Here is a 17,413-nt window from a genome sequence, read left to right on the forward strand (position 1 = left end):
CTTAGATACCCTCTTGCTTTAGAAGAAGAGTACAGGAGACTGCTAAAACTAGAGGTATATTTCTGGGAATGAGGCCTGTTCAGAGAAGAAGGTGAACTCTAGAAAAGTGAAACAAAATTGCAGTAAGGCACTATGAGATACTAAGGAACCATCTGTTAAAGGTAAATGCTAAAGCTTCATTTCAGATACGTTTGAAGACGATTTCAGGAGAGCTACTGAGGTTGTTAGATACTCCAGATATGAAGGATCAATCAGGAACAAGAAGTCCATTGCAGAAAAACTGTCGTTTGTCCATTAGTGTTCATGGCAAAAGGGATCAAGGAGGCTCCTACATCAGAGCTATTCTCTCCGGGCAGGAGATTAGCCCAGAAAGCTGCCTTAAATTGGAATGCCAATGCAGAAAGCTTTTAAGCAAATCAATACATTGAGCAATAATAAATTGTTAGGAATAAATGGTATTTGTGCAGGAGTTCTAAATGAGGTCACATCCAGAGCTGTGGAAACTTTATTTCTGGTGGCTGATGTGTGACTTAAATCAGCCTCAGCACTAGAGGAATGAAGGGTTACAAGCATGGCATGATCTTCCGTAAAGGGTGCAGGTCAGAAGCAACAAAACAGTAAGGTTGCTATTCACTCTGTGTAAAGCAGTTGCAAGCATAAGAAAGTCAGTCAGTCAGAGACATGAAGGCCATTTTGATATTTTGAAGAAGAGCTGCATCCCTGTGAGGATAGTACAGCTTTGCCTCTCCTGTTTGAGGGTTCTTTGGAGTCCTTAGTGCAGGTGAGCACTGGTGCAGTCCATAGAGGATTGGCTTTTCCAAAGCTTTAGCTAAGGTTGTTCTGCTTTTTGTAACTTAGCTGTTCTCTGGGGTTTTAATGAGTATTTCAAAGATGGACAACAGAGGATAAGAATGTATCATCTCTTTTCACAGTGAAGTAACATCCCTTCTGTGGTCTGTACTGATCTATTTATAAGTTTATAAGTCATCCAGACAAAGGGGTGAATAGTGCTGTACCCGAGGGTAATGCACAGTTATTCAGGGTAGAAAAATCTTAAGCTGAAGAATGTAATGCTGAAAAATGGCAGAATGATCTTATGGTTCTTAGTAAACAGATGATAAAGCAGGAGGAAAATTGTTCCATCCAGTGCAAAGTAATCACGTGAGACAAAGTAACATTAACTAAGCATATGGAAGGTGGCTTTATATTTGTTATTGTTTTGTAAGAAAGTGATCCCGCAGACAGTTCTTGGGAAATATTAGCTCATTGCTCAGCTTCACTCTTAACAGACAAACAGGTTAGGATTTCTTGGGAAAGAAAGGGAGAAAACACCAGAAGACCTCATTATACAGTTACTTCGTGCTCAGTGCACTGTACAGTTCTGGTCATCCAATTTCAAAAGTATTAAATTAGTGCAGAAAAAAGACAACAGGGGCCATCTGAGATACAGGAGTCTAGAAACCAAACAGGTTTGAGGGAATGAAGAGATGTCCATAGGATTATGAATCATGTGGAAATAGTGAACTGGGAGTTGCCTCTCATAGCTTCTTTATGATTCCTTGCCCCTTAAGTATTGCCATTAATAGGCATTGGGTTTAGGGCTGATTTATTGTGTTTTTTGTTACATTGTATGGTTAAACTATAGAACTCAGGTGGAGAGGCCATAAGTACTTCAGAAAAGTAGTAGCATTCATTAAAAGCAGCTTTGGAAATCCCTAAACTCATAATTTTTGGTAGTTGAGAAGATCCACCAGTGAAAGGCAAAAGATGCTTTAAATATCTAATCTTGTGCTTTTTGTTGTTGTTTAATAAATTTTGTTTGGTGTTTTTTTTTCAGTAAGAGTTATTGTCCCTGGCCATAAACAAGATCCTGGACTAGATGGCCTTTTGGGCTGTAGTTCAGCTCAAGATGGAGCTGTGTCTGTTGCAGTGTCTGCCAGCAGGAGGCTGCAGTCATGTTGGATGTATACACTCTTTTTAGAGCCAGGAGAGCTTGATAAGCAATTTAGCCCAATTTAGACATCCAGTCTTGGTTCACTTGCCCAGAGCAACCTGCTTGGCTTCCAGCTGTTCCAATAAGGCATGGCTCTCCTCCTCTGGGTGCAGCATTCTGCCTGCCAGCTCTGTGTGGGTGTCCTGCACAGTGTAAGGAAGCCCAAGGGGCACTAGGCACTTCAGGCAATGGAGTTGTGTCCCAGTGCTCTGTCAGCTGAATCACGTGCTGAGCACCACTGACTGTACTGACTAGATTTCCATGAGCTACCATGGGTTTGTGGATCCATGCTTACAAACACCTGTTTGATTTCTGCATGAATCCTGTGCTTGATCGGACCCCATGTCAGGCACTTGGAAGTTCAGTTGCTGTGGTCACGTTTTTAGCAGGGATAAATAGTGTGGTTTGTGTTCCAGTTAGAGTACATATAGATCTGATTGGCAGTCTGTTGAACAGCTACCCCTGCATGTGTGTCATTCCCACACTCCCACTGTAGGGTCCTAGGAGCCTTGCAGATGGGTTTGGGGTTGGAGCAGCCCACAACAGCTCATGTGCTGTGCTGGGCAGTGTGGGCAGCAGGAGAGTCGGGAGAGCATGAGTATAGCCTGCTGTGTTGCTTGCTTCCAAAGCCTAGCATCTGGTCACTGGGGGGGGCTTGTGGACTTGGGTGCTTGGCTTCTGTAGTTAGAGATTTCCCTTGAAGTTGTAAAGTTGCCCCCCAGTAGAAAATTATGAAATTGCTTAAGCAGTTGAGTTAGGAAAATACAGTAGGTTTCTTAAAGGTAAAAATTCTGCACTGTGAGAAGCTTTTGAAATATAATTGAAATTCTCTCTATAAAAATGTGTTATAATGGCAGTTTTTTGATGACACAGTATTAGCAGCTTTTAAAAAGAAGACTATTCTCAGTAACCTTACAATTTGTTTCTTTTGTTTGTTTGTTTCTGAACAGGGACGAGGATGGTAAGCCCTGCATCTTTAAGAAAATTGCTGGAGTCTTGTAAAGATCTTTCTTTACTCGATGTGTCCTTCTGTTCACAGATTGATAATAGAGTTGTCCTGGAACTAAATGCCAACTTTCCTCATGTGTTCATAAAAAAGAGTTTCACCCAGTGACTTACTACATATGCTGCTGTGGAATTCGTTTGACAGAGTTGTTTCCTGTGAATTTGTGCTGACTTTTTTTTAAGAAGAGTATAAATCCCCTATGAAATATTGGAAAGTAGTAATTATCTACGCAGATGGGTAAAATACATTTAAATATATTATGCATTTCTTAAATACTTGATATTGTACCTAAGAATTGTTTTACTCTGTGTTAATTGGTGGCACTGCATGTTTTTGAATACCAGCCATATGTGCGACTTAATGAGAAGCAAATTAAAAACATTTTGCTAAATATCCCTTTACAGGGTTTTACACACAATAAACTGTGCTAATATCCAGGTGAAAGCAGAATTCAGCATTTAACAGTAAGGAAAGGATGGGTGCTTCCTTTTTCTGTTTCTGTGTTTGTGTGGGTATATATAAATGTATACAGATGTATTTGTATATACATACACAGATACTGTAGCATTCTGGGTTGGCCTGCAGCATAAGATGTTGTGATCTGGCCCATAATTCATTGTTTGAAAACCTCTTCAAGCTTGTGTAAGAATGGATTGAGAAGACACTGTTGTCTTCATTTTTTTTGGCAATGAATTCTGTCTGAGACACTTGTCTCCCTTCTTCCACCTGAAGTAGATACAGTGAAGTTTTACAGTCCAGCCTCAGCGACACAAAAGATAAATGCAAGAACCTTCCACCTGAACTTAGAGCAGAAAAGAAAGAAAATTGCCAGCTGCTTCTTGGTATTGGGTGTAAAGTTTGAGCCATGTACTTAGTGTCATAACTGGCAATGTGTAGAGCAATTTTCTTGTCAAATTTCTGTCATGGTAAAGACTTGCCTTGTGGTCCATCTGGTTATTGTGCCGAGTACCAGCAACTGTCCCTTACACTGGCATCAAATCTACTGTCAGGTGTAAAACTAAACATCCTTGTTTGGTAAAACAGCAATGAAAATCGAATGGTTTTGAAACCAGGGTGGTATGATTTGGTGACTTTGTAATTGCCAAACCTTAGTTTTGGATTTGTTTGGGGGGTTGTTTTTTACTTGTTTTTCCAAGAGGTGATCACTCAAAGTACTATTGCACTCTCTCTCTATAACACTTTAGCCTCTGGAGAAGGAAAACTGTGTCAGTGGACAAATTCTAGGGGTTTCTTCCTTTTGCACTTCCTTGGATGAAGCTTTTGTTGTTGTTGTTTCTTTCCTTAATTACCACTGTTGGAGGATGCTGTTGTGTTCAGCCTGAATTTAGAATTTCATCTCTTTAGCCATTGTTGATGAGTACGGACCAGGAAATACAGCCTGTCATTTGATAAGGATCCCACTGTTCTGTTCTTGATGGTACTAATTACCTACTGGAATAAGAAGAACAATATTTTGTCTGGCAGAAGTCCAGCATTGCACTGAAGATCACTGGCAGAGAACACTTCAGTGTATGTGGTAAATAACCAACTGCTGCTAGAGAACTGCTACGAATCGTTCCAGATTTGACAATCTCTGTGGCTCCTGAATGAATGCTTGGAACTCTTTGTGCTGGTGCCAACACTTTATGAACCATGTCATGAAACAGCTACAAAACATTTATCTGATTTTATAGAAAGACCTTTTCCTTCAGATTTTTAAATTTTACAGAATCTTTTGGGAATTCCAGATCCAAAGAAGGGCATGCACAGTTGGCTTCTTGATTTTTTTTCCTCCACACAGGTGGCACTGTGGGATTTCCAACTAGGTTATTGCATTCCATTTATTACTTTTTTTCCAGAAAACTGGACACTTTCAGAGATCTTTAGATTGTGTTTATTTTTTTTATCCTCACTGACAGATGCCAGTCTTGGTGTTATTCTGTGTGAGACCTCATTTCTTTCAATCGGGATTGGGTTGATTTATTTTTCTGAGAACTTAACTTTTACCTTTTTTTTTTTATCTACAAGTAATATTTTTCATTGTAATTGAGCATTAAACATTCTTGTTCTAGTTATAGGAGAACACAGCTTCAGCTAATGGAAGTTTACAAAGAACAGTATTTTTTTTAAAGTTTTTGTTGTGAAATTTCACTTCTCAGGGTGCATTTGTGTTTATCTCCTTTTTTTTCTTAGAGATCCTATTTGTTTTGTTTTTCACTGTAAATAGAATGGGATGTGGATGAAGTGATAGCCATTGTGCCTTCAAACTGGTAAACTTGGTAAATAAGACACTTTCACTTTTACAGCATCAATCAAATCAGTCAATCAAATGACTGTTTCTGTAATCATGTATGTGTACAGGATTTCATTCTCTTGCTTTTTAGGTAGTATAAAAGAGTTTTAAATTGACATTTTGTTCATACTAAAGGATTTTTTTCCCCCTTACGTTGTGCCTTCTTGTTTAAATTGTTTTTGTCAGGAAATCTCTATGGCCAATTGAAAGACTGAAGTCTGCTTTTTATTTGGATTATTTAAAACTTAGCTATTGCTAACACATAATTAATTAAAACAGCTGAAAGATAATTGGGAAAGACACTTCAGCCTTCAGTCAGCAGGTAAGAAGCACTTTTAGCTATGGCTTTATGTGGCCAAGAAGTCTTCCACCAAGCTTGACATTTCTAGTATTTCCAGGATGAAGGAAACAAGACCTTCCTTATATGACACAAAGAAGCAAGAGTAGATCACTGTCATTTTAATTCTGCTGTTTTATACTTGTGTGTATATCTATTTAGTCATGTATATGTATAAATTACATATAGACACATGTATGTGTGTATAAAAATTTTTTGTATGTGTGTACATACCTATACATACATGTATAAATACCAGATTTTTTCATGTAGGAATTACTTTTGTGAAGTGAATGTAATAGCAAAAGATGTCTCGTAGCAGTTCTGTTTTCAGCTGTTTTACTCTACCTGCAGACCCAGTTTTTCTCCAGTTGTGCAGCAGGAAAAGCCTGGGCAGGAGGGGTGCTGGATTTCTTGTGTTGCTTTGCCAAAGTGCCTTTTGGTTTGTGCCCACGTGAAAGGTCCTACAGGGTATGGAATGCAAAGTCCAGTAACTACTGTGGACTGTCTCCTGGTGAAGCAGTCATATGGAGGGAACTTCATTCTAGTTTCATTTAATCCAAAATGAATGATGGCAATTCCTCAGTTGGAGGAATTCAGTTCCTCTGGAATTGGGCTGTCATATCCAACACTAGGCTATCCCTCAGTCATGTTAATCTAAATTCTGCTTTTAAGGTTATTCCTTTTTTTTTTTTTTATCTTGTCCTTTGAGCTTGTCTGTCTTTCTGAAGCATTGTAAAAAAAAAAAAAAAAGTGCTTTGGCAACAGAGGTGTAAAAAATCTTTGCTAACATGTCCAAAAAAAGAGGCTTTTTCTGAAGTGCTCCTGCTCTTAAACTAAAGGGGAGTTCTGTGCTAACTGTATGAAATTGGTGTGGGATGGCTTGTGGGTAGATATGTCATTCTTCTGGTCATTTTAAAAATTCATATGATGATTCTATAGTTTAAAGCATCTTCCCAAATCTTGGAAGACTTCAATTCAATGGGGTGTTTCCTTGTATTCATCATTCTGAGCTGTTTGGTTAGATACCTCTATAGAAGTAGATGGGTTTTCTGTTGTTTAAATTCTGCATGTGATTAAGTACATTAGCAGGATTTACATGGAAGAACTTTATAATCCCCATGTATTTGGAGGTCCTGATTCTTTCCATGGAGCTTTCATGACAGCTTTTTCAGGTAAAAGATGTCTGTTAATCGTGGTACACGGTGAGTAAAATTCACCTCACTGAATCTTAGCTCTCTGGAAGTTACACATCTAGTTTAAGGGAGGAATCTGGGCACCTCTAGAGAGCTATTAATCTCCTCCTAAGATAGATATTTAAGGAAAATAGATTGAATCATGTCCTGGTGAGCCTCTGTGGAGACTGTGGAAGCTGTGATTTAGCTCAGGTTAGATACTTGGCTTTAGAATACTAACTTGAGATTAATTCCATCCGGAGCTGTACTACCTGTCTTGGAATAGCAAAAATAAGACTGAAAGAAAATCCAGCCCCAAACCTCAAAACCCTCCAAAATCCATCTAGAAAGAGGCACATTAAAGAGATGCTGATGACTTGAAAAGTCACTGTTTTAAATGTCAGGATTTACTTCTGCCCCCACATCCCTTGCCAATGCCTGTGTTGTGAGCTTGTTCTTTGTTTTTGTTTGTTTGTTTTTGTTGGAAATACATCCCTTTTCCTTGTTCTGAAATCTCATGTGCCTGACTGGCTGGATGTACAGTTCTGTAAATGCATGAAACTAACAGGCAAACGTAATTAATGTATTGCAGCTATTTTGATAACCTTTCATACTGCTAGAATTAAGGCTGTGACTAGTCGAACTGCTCTCCTGTCATCAGGAATGCTGCCCACTGTGCATTTGCAAAAATTGTGTGTTTGGTCCTGGTTCTTATTCTGTGTACTCTTTGCATCCTATGGGATATGCTTCCCATGTCACATCTGCAGGACTACAACATTTATGAAGACTAGAGAAAATGTAGCATTTTACTATATGGAGTATGAGGGTGACTTTACATACTGATTTCTGTGATCATTATTACTCTTCTGCAGTGATTCCGTATGTTGTAGCCTTGGAAGTTACTAGGCTAGAAATTCCTGGTTTAATGCATCTGTACATTTTGTGTTAGACACAGTCAACATTTCTCCCAAATTGAGGCATTTGTCCTCCACTGAGATGATGATTTCTGTGATTCTAGATTTCTGACTTGATAATGAAATCCAAAAAGGGCTCTTCATCAAATATGACCAGGCATGGGCCAGGTTGTGATAACTGACATTAGGAAAGGCTGAGGTGTGAGTCTTGTGGGTTTACAGATCCTCATGATCTTCCAAGAAGGGCCTTGGCAAGAAGTGGCTCTTTTAAAGAAGATTCAGCCTCAGTAGGAGCAGGCAATGGTGAGGTTTTCCCTTTTAGCTAAGGACTAAGTACTGTTATTTTAGTTTCAGTTATGTAGATCTGGTTTTTCCCTGCCTTGTTTTCATGTAAGAATAATAAATGGCACAGTTGGGACAGGCATCCTAAATTGGATGGGGTCCCTTGTAGAGAATTCAGTTTTTGACTACCATGTTTTGTTCCCCTTGTCTAAAAATGAGCAATAAAAAAACCCCTCAGCTATTTGAAAGCTCTCTTACTCCTTGCATGCTGAAGAAATGCAAATATCAAGACTGAGGAAATAAGCAAAGGCCCTTAACCAAATCTATTGGGAAACTCATGGAAGGGAGGCCAGCACTATTTATAGATGTGAGGAAAGTAACTGCATTGTTCTAGATCAGTTATATATCCCAGCCATTTAGTTTCCCATAGAATTTCACATGCTCAAACTTCTAAGTCAAGATTTAGCCTTTAGGGGCTCTTGATTTTGACCGTTCATACATGTGCTTGTGCAGTAATTTTTTATTTCTCTGTTTCATTTCTATGAACTACATAAAAACATCTTTCTTCACTTACCACTGCTCAGCTGCATTTTTTGTTAAACTCTGAAATGATTTTGTGAATGCACACACAGATGCATGTAAGACTTAATTGCATAGGATTTTTGTAATTGGTTCTTTTTTGAGGGCATATAAACTGCAGTTTTGGGGTAAAAATGGTAAAGAGAAGGCTCTGGAGAAGAGGAGGCTCAGAGGAAATCTTACCAATGTATAGAAATACCTGATGGAGGGAAAGGAAAGAAGAAGAGGGAGCCAGATTCTTCCCATTTATACCCACAGGCAGGAGAGGAGGCAACAAGTACAAACTGAAGGACCAAAGACTCCCTCTGAACATAAGATGACACGTTTTTCAGCCTTGGCACTGATTGCCCACAGAGGCTGTGGAGTCTCCATCCTTGGAGATACTCAAAAGCTGCCTGGATGTGGTGCTGGGCAACCAGCTCTAGGTGGTCCTGCAGTGGAAGGCTGGACTAGATGACATGCAGAGGTCCCTTCCAACCTCAGCCATTCTGTGGTTCTGTGATCTGAGACTTGCCTTTTGGTTGGTCTGCTTGCTGCAGGGTCCTGATTGCTGAAGATGGTAGTGAGGGGAAAAGAAATATCTTTCTTAAGAAACTAGCAATGTGGAGAAGAGTCACAAGAATCTTGTTTGTTATTCATTTGAAGAGAAACAACATTTTTCTTGATTTAGGTTAGGAGGAAAAAACTAAGGGTAATGTATATATAATATAATAATAATATTATGTATAATAAAGTTGTGGTAATGTTTTCAGCAGACAGTTCTGTAATGTGCAAAACACACATGAACAGTTCACAGATGTATTATTGCCACTCTGAACTGTTTCTGCTTCCTCTGTTGGAGACTGAGTGCAGTGCTGAGTTGTTCATGGTGTCACACCCCAAACATTTGAATTCCTCCCCTCAAATAACCAGCAGCAAAATACTTGCACTGCATTTATGATTTAATAGCATGGGTCCTTTTCTGCAGCAACAATAGGAGTTTGAGGACTGTTGCAAGTGTGTTTCCTTTTAAAGGGGCTAATTTCTAGAAAGGTGGAAAACCTGCAATAGTGGGAACAGTTCCTGACAGGAAATAGCTCTGCTCTTCAGGCTATGCCAGTAAGCACCAGAAGCAAGTGATGCCCCTTTTTTAATAATAAGGTGAGAAGGAAAAAATGGATCATTGCCTCTAAGCACATTTTCTGTAGCTGGAGGATATTTGTAACAACTAATTTTAAACATCTGAGGTAGGTACTAAAGTTAGGAAACTAGTCTCTGAGGGTCCTGTTGCTCTGGTCAGGTAGGTTCTTCCACAGAGCGATTCAGATCAGGAGATCCATCTTAAATTGACTGAGGTCTGTGATTGACCTCTGGAGATCGTGAGGTCCATCTAGACCACATAAAGCTTGTGTTGGAAACCAGCTTCCCGTGGCTTCAGAGAAGGGGGTTGTTACCCCTGGGTGCTTTCCATTAGTCCTGTAGCTTCTTGTGCTTCCACCAAAGGCCACCACTTCCTTTGCACTGTCGGTTGGACTGCATCTGGTTGCTTCCTACAAAACATCTTGCCTAAAACTAGAAAACCTTTTGTTTTCTAGTAGTTGAGTGGTTAAAGTTGTTTGTTTTGCTGTTTGTTTGTTGCTGTTTTTCACCCTCCCAAGCCACGTATTAAAGCCAGCAAAAGGAAGAGGGCATTTAACTGAAGTGAAAAGAAAAACAAGCAGCACGTGAGAACATGGTGGTGGTGCAAATGTTTTAATTCATATTAGCATAAACAAGGATAGCCACTCTTGACTGTATTCCAAGGCTTCTTAACTTTTAGATAGTTTATCTCCGTGCTGTGTCACAAAGATGTCCAAACTGAGGTTGTTTATTGTCACCTCATCGTGGTGGTTCAAGCCCTAAAGCATAACAAGCCACTGTGAACATCCTAGTAAGTGCAAGCCCTAACTGGCTTCAATAAATTTCCTAACTAAGATGCTTTGAGGAACAGATGTTGGAAGATGTAGATTAGAAAGGCTAATAGGAACATACTTAAGTGTGGTGAAGGCAGCAGTTAGCAACACCAGACGTGGGAAGTGGGAGCAGCAGTTCATGGATGTGTTTCTCAGGGCTGTTCCCTGATGTTAAGCTGCACAGGCCCATGAAGGTCACATCCACTGCTCTGCCCCATTGCAGTCCTACATATAGTCAGTACTCCAAGAGTTGTGTCTGTACATGCAATCTTAGATCCCAGATCTGTTCTCTGTGCTCTCACAAAGTCCTACACGTTCAGCATTAACCCTTTTTGTTTGTTTGTGTTGTGCTCCTCTTGGCATACCAGCAGTGCTTTCCTTCACATCTTCTGTGTCTTTGTTTTTAATATTCCCCTCTGAGGTTTGTGCATTTTTTTGTACTTAGGCAAGTACCTGCTTACCTTTCAAAACGGTGTGAGGTTTTTTTCTCCCCTCAGTATTCTGCTTGACCAGTAGTAAAGAGAAGGTGGGTTGCTGCTAGTGCATTACTTGCTTTGACTACTGCATCTTCTTCTCTTTCTATAGAATCCCAAAGGTCTCTGTGCCACTGCAGGCACAGCTCAGGCATGGAAACCTGACCCTTCCTCATTTGAATACCTTTGATTTGTGCCACTTAATATATTTTTGTGGTATAAGATGAGGGTTTACTTGAACACAAACCAGAAGTTAGCCCCGTGTTTATAAACAATGGAATTGATTATGGAGAAATCATCTAATGCCTTACATTGCTAACTCAAAGATGGTTTCTTTTTCTCTTAAAAAGTTCATTACTTCTATTTACACACCAGTTATTTCTGTTTAGTAAATTGAGCCTGTTTTCTTCTGACATGTTGGATCATTTAAAATGCCATAGTACTGTATTGTACAGGTTTCTTCTGTTTCTGCCAGTGTAAAGAAGTTTAAAGTAATGTCCTCACTGAATTGTCAGTGTCTGCTAATTCAGAGATGACAGAAATGTGTTAAAATATATTTGAGCTATAATATTTATCTTGCTTTGTACTTAATTTGTTTTCCTTTGTCTGTGTTGCAAAGTACCAAGTGTACATGAAATAAGGAATAAATAAAACAAATATAAATCCGTTGACCTTTTGTGCATTAGTTTCAAAAAGCTGGGAAGTAAAGCATTCAGAGAAATAGTTTGGTCATGTTTTTATCAGTGTTCATTTTTAAATAAGCTGCCCTGGATGTTTTAAGGTATGTGATCCAGATACAGAGCAAGACAGGATATGGAGATGACAATGGACCAAGAGAGACCTCCTAGAAAAAAAATGTTGAATTTCTTTCAAGAATAATTTCCTACTCTGGTGCTAATGATGTTACCATAATGTACTTCTTAATCCCTTTAATTACATAGTAGTGATACAGTTGTGTTTAAATGTTATGAGATTTAAGTAATACAATAAACTCTTAAATTTGGCAAAGATTTTAGAGTTCTGCAGCTTTGAAAATGGGAACCAGAAGGAGACAGGTTGGACTTGATGTGTCCAGAGCAACACAAGTGTTGAGCTGGAAATCAGTAACTGCTTTGCTAGACCTTGTCCTTCTCTTCTTAGCAAGTACCTAAGAGTTTGTTTACTGGTTCAGAAGTTGCTGTTGCTCTGATCAGTCCCCATTTTCTTCTAGACAAAGTTCTTGAAGTGTCAGATTTGCCTGATACTGTTAATTGTTCAAGACAACACTCCCAACTAAAAAAAATGCAAAGCTTGGATTTGTTTTCTTGCAGCTCTAAGGAGACTTTTATTCAGATTTAAACACCAGCACCTACCAAAGGGTTCAGCTTTTGTATCAAAACTTTGCCCCGGGCCAGTTTGCTTCAAAGGTACTAAAACTTGTCTTCTAGCACCAACTTCAGTTGCTGGTGCTTCTGCTTATCGAGAAGCGTAAGGATGAGACTGGACCTGGCTTCTCTACATCTTGGACAGAACACAGCTGGCTTTTGTCACATGTTAAGTCCCGTTTCAGATGTCCCTTCTGACTGTTCTGTTTCTGACAGATAGTGCTTTGCAGTGCTGATTTCACAGGGTTGAAGATTCACACAGAAAACAGCATTGTCAGGTGTCTCTGCTCCTCTCTGTGACACTTCTGATGGTGCAAGCCATTAAAAAACCACACAGATAAAGCCAGATTTCAGGGTCTTTCAGGATTTCCAGACCTTAATGCCTGACAGCCTGTAATACACTTTATTACATTATTATTATGCAGGAATGCATTGTTATTTGGGGAAGTGAAAGCAGTTCCATGTTGTCTGTACTCATGTAGCTTTAGGTGGTTTAAGTCCGGAGGGAGGGAGAGGAAAGTTTAGTATTCCATGAAAATATTCAGAAATGTGAGCTTGTCTCTGTTACTTTAAGATGCATTTGGCAATCTTCATTGAATTTAAACAGCACACTGTAGGTCTGATACCATGTGTGCTGCAATTGTTTATTCACTGGTAAGAATCAAATGTCATGATACACAATGCAGGCATTTATTTTTAGCAACAGATACGACTGTGATGCTTTCCCTCACGGTTTTGAAGAGCTAGAAATAAAAATGCTCTGATGCAGTGATCGTGCAGTTTTGAACCACCAAATGTCTTTAGGAATTCAAAGAAGTACAGCAGCGTTTTTGTAAGAAGGTCATGTCCATTTCTCTGGATGCACATGCACCAAGAATTTTAAGTTGAAACCGCAGGCCAATAGGTGTGATGGGAGCCCTGTGAGACAGTCCACATAGTTCCTTTGTGAGAAAGGATAAATGGTGTTTGGCATGAGCTTTGTGAACTGGCTACAAGCTCAGGGCTTGATCAAAATAGTCTGTATTTAAAAAAATGCAATGAATGTCACAGAAAGATGTAATTTGCACTGCCACTTAGGTACTTCTTTTTTTCCCCCAGTACTTGTATCCAATAGGAAACATCACAATTTGGGCAGCCCTTAGTTTGGCACAGAAGGATCAAGAGCACTAATTTATTAGTAATTTTAACAGTTGCTGGCAATTATCAAAAGCAGCTCAGAGCTAATGAAAACTGGAAAGGGAATTAAAAGTTGCATTGTATCTAAGAAAGTGGGCCTGGAGCAAGCAATTCTCTTTCCTGCTTTGAGACAGTGCTGAAGATGGTTGTGTCTGGTGCCTACTAGTGCTTTCCAATGCCTGTTCCCAGGATGGTGCTGCTGGGAGCAGCTGGTTCCCTTCCAGTGACTCCAGCAAAATGACAGCTGCTTAACTGGACATTTTGAAAGTTTCTAAAACGAGTGCCCTCTGGGGTGAACTTTTGAAAATTGACTATGTGGTATCTGTTTAGAGAAATCTTCGCTGCCTTTGGGCAGTCACTTCTGTTCAGCAGTCAGAAAGGGTTTGTGTGCAAAATTACCTGGGCATCATATTGAGGGTTCACTGAAAGGGATGACCCCCTGTTTTCAGCATTGGTATAGTTGTGTTTTCCATACAGTGCATTGATAGGCTTGATAGGGTACTTTGCAGTAACTTCCATTGCTCCAGCAGACATCTTTCCTTTAAGGTCTGCAGCCACAACCTGGTGTTGAGCGATATAAAAAATGTGCCACAAAAGATACTCTCTTTTTTTTTAAGTGGTTGGGGAAGGGGAAAAGAAAAAAAAAAGTGGTGGGTAGGTACAGAACGTTCATCTGGGCACCCTGGGCTGCCTGCTGATTGCCCTGAGGACGAGTGACTAAAGTTGTAATTAATTTTCCATCTGTGTGTGATCAGGTAATATTTAGTGTATCTTGCACTAATGAGAATCATGGAGAACTGGAATGTTATGGAAGAGTAAATCATTATCTTTGAATCAGCTTAGAGAGAGGATTTGTAAGAGCAAAATATGGTGGGCACCAATCAAACCTAGAGGTCTGTGATGCTGCTCTGAATTTTTTTAATGTGCTTTTAAATAATTCAGTCTTTTCAGAGAATGACAGCAGCTTTCACATTGAAGTATTGATCCATGGGTGTTCTGCTGATCTCCAAAAGGTGCAGAGGCTTTCCCAGCTGTGCCTCTGCTGCTCAAAGTGGCAGATCTTCAGAAAGGAGGCGTGGACCAAGATTAATGATCTCCAGCTAACGATCAGGTGCTGTCACCTGGGTGCAAGAAGTCAGTTACAGAGGGGTGGGGTGACAACCCACCTTTTTGAGTTTTCCTAAATACACAGTCCTTGGGCAGTTTTTACATCTTTCAGTTGGCAGGAACTGAACCTGAGCTCAGGCAGCTGAGGCTGCCCTATTCAACTATGACTCTGGGACAGAGGAGTTTAGTGCCATACACCAGCAGATGGATCACCCGTGTGCATGCAGTGATCTGTGCCATGTATCATACCATACCTCCAGTGTTCCCACAATCTGTCATCTAAAATTGTTGGAGAAAGTTTTATTAATAAAGATTATTTTTTTTCCTTGCATGTTGTAAGAGACTAAGTGAAAACGTACACTCTCCTCCGTGCAAAAAAAGTGAACTACCTTGCTCCCTAGCATATCTTTTTCTTCAGAACAACACTGTTTCCTTATAAAAACAGTTCTTCCCAGAAATCTACAGATTATGAGTTTAGATTTGGAAGAGTGAGGGAACTCCAGCTCCTTCTTGCATCTTTCCATCTGCCAGGTGTTTAGAACCTGTCGTGGCCTTGCTTGCACAGAGCAGCAGGATCTGTCCAGGAAAGGCAGAGAGGCTGTTCCTTCTGGTCAAGAAATATCAATATTGTATTTTGCCTCTAACAGAAATGAGAAAATGGGCTGTATTCATTCAGAATGGTTTCTGTATTGGGTGATGGGCTGGGATTGTGGCGTTTTGATGAGGCTATTACTCATGTTTTACGACGCTCACTGCTGTCACAGCTGCTGCCCCCAAGAACTGCAAACTCCACAGCATGTCCTTACCCCAGACTCTCTGGAAACTGCTGAATTTGGTCTGAAATATAAAGTATTTGGGGCATCTAAAGGACAGGGCTTCCCACTGCCTGAAACAGCCCGTGGCCATGTGCTTAGGCTGGGTGTTTAGGACCAGTAGGTGCTGAACACCTCCTGCACCTTATTTAACCTGGTGTTAGGTCCAAGTCTGGTGTTAGATCAGCACTAGGATGTGGGAAGCCTTGGATTCAGGCCAAGGGGGATTGAAGGTGCAGCTGAGGCTTAGCAGCTGGGTTACACTGCGGGTGCTCAGGGTGAGCCCCTTCTGCCCTCACTGGAGTGGCAGTGACAGGAGAGCAAGAGTCACAGTCCTGGGCCAGGCAGGGAGGAGGGAGATGGATTTCAGCCTGGTGGGTCGACCCTTTGGGAAGAGAAGGGAGGTGAAATCTTACCTACCCCTATTGATATGTCACTTAAAGTGGCCTGTCTCCTGCTGCAGGTGGGCATTTCTGAATGATCAGCAGGAGAGGTGGGAGCACCAAAGCCTAATGGACCAGTTGCCCCTCTGCAGGTTCTCAGAAAGACCTGCCTCCTGTAGCCAGCTACACCAGGTGTGTGGGCAGGCTGGGCTGCCCATCCTCTTTCTTGCCCAATTCAAACAGCCACACAGGCATAATTTCAATAAGGGCCTGCTTAAATGAAAGGCCTACAATTCCACCCAAAATAAAAACTGTCTGGTTTGTGATATGATTTGTACACTGAGGGTGTTTGGCAAAATCAGTATGCAAAAGGTCAGTGTTATCCAGCTCCCCAGACCTATTAGCAACTAAATCAATCCTTACTTATCTGCCAGTTTAGGAAGGGTCCCTGAAACAAAGCCAGCTTTTCCCTGCAGAGGCTGAGCCTTCATCATGGCTTTCTGCCTACTGTGAGCATAGCTTTCTCCACAGCTGGGACTGACACAGGCTTGGTCTGCAGGGGAAGGTGCAGCCACTGCTTACCTTTCCAGTTCCAGCCATATGCATAGTATCTTATTTCTGTCATCTGAAGAGGTTGTTGTTGAACACAATTGATGGTCACCTGGAAAACAGGTTATTTTCTCCCCTGTCTGCTCAGCATTACAGTATTGGCTGCCTGTAGAGTGATTAGCTCTGTGCAGAACATCCGTTTCTCTCTAAAACTTAACCTTTCTTGTTTTGTTTTGGCTCAATTTGCTTGTTGAGCTAGCAAGAGATCGTGATATGTCACTTGTCTGCTTTCAGTGCACTGAAGTCTGCTGTAGCAGAATGTCTGGATGGCTTGGGTTCTTGATATCCACAATATTTTAACTTTTTCAGCACCTTTATGCACAGCACAGCACAGCACAGCAAGCAGTAGTTACCAAACTGGTAGCGCTGAAATAAACACAAGATGTAAACCTGTAGGGTCTTACCAGCCAGTGCTGCTGCTGGGGTCTGGGTCCATAAAGAGCCAAACCCCTGGCAGCTTTCAGGTGGCTTGGGGACAGTGTCACACCTGTGCCACGAGGCTGCTGGGTGCAAAGACAGAACACCCAGATGGCCCTGCAGGAGACCAGGGCTGTCTCTGGGTCTCTGTTCCTGGGAAATGGGGGTTTCATCCGCAGGGGAAGGGTTTTGAGGGGGCATTTTTGTTGAAGGCCTTTGGTGACGGTCTAGGGTGGTTTGACTTCAGCAAGAAGAGAAGGCATTTGGTGAAGGCATTTGGTAGGCCCGTGCAAGCCACGGGAAATTCAGCAATGCCCAGTGCAAGCTCCTGCACGTGAGTCAGGACAATCCCAAGCACAAATACAGACTGAGCTGACAGTGGATTGAGAACAGCCCTGAGGAGATGGACCTGGGGCTTTTGGTTTATGAGAAGCTCAACATGAGCCAACCATATCCTGGGCTGCATCAAAAGAAGCGTGGTCAGCAGGGCCAGGGAGGGGATTCCCCCCTTCTAGTCTGCTCTCATGAGACCCCCCCTGGAGTACTGTGTCCAGTTCTGGAG

General features: G+C 41.1%; 1 protein-coding gene across 3 annotated transcripts in view; it reads left to right on the forward strand.

Moving 5' to 3' along the window:
* The window catches only part of FBXL4 (F-box and leucine rich repeat protein 4), a 62,282-nt gene extending 50,631 nt beyond the window's left edge, over window positions 1-11,651 (forward strand). For all 3 annotated transcript variants that reach the window (XM_051614279.1, XM_051614281.1, XM_051614280.1), the window contains one exon: window positions 2,944-11,651. In XM_051614279.1, coding sequence (XP_051470239.1) covers window positions 2,944-3,107 — 164 coding nt within the window. In that variant the 3' untranslated portion in view covers window positions 3,108-11,651. The remainder of the gene's footprint in view (window positions 1-2,943) is intronic.
* Window positions 11,652-17,413: the final 5,762 nt, after the last annotated feature.

The sequence above is a fragment of the Apus apus genome, chromosome 3, assembly GCF_020740795.1.
Source record: "Apus apus isolate bApuApu2 chromosome 3, bApuApu2.pri.cur, whole genome shotgun sequence".
Taxonomy (NCBI): Eukaryota; Metazoa; Chordata; class Aves; order Apodiformes; family Apodidae; genus Apus; species Apus apus.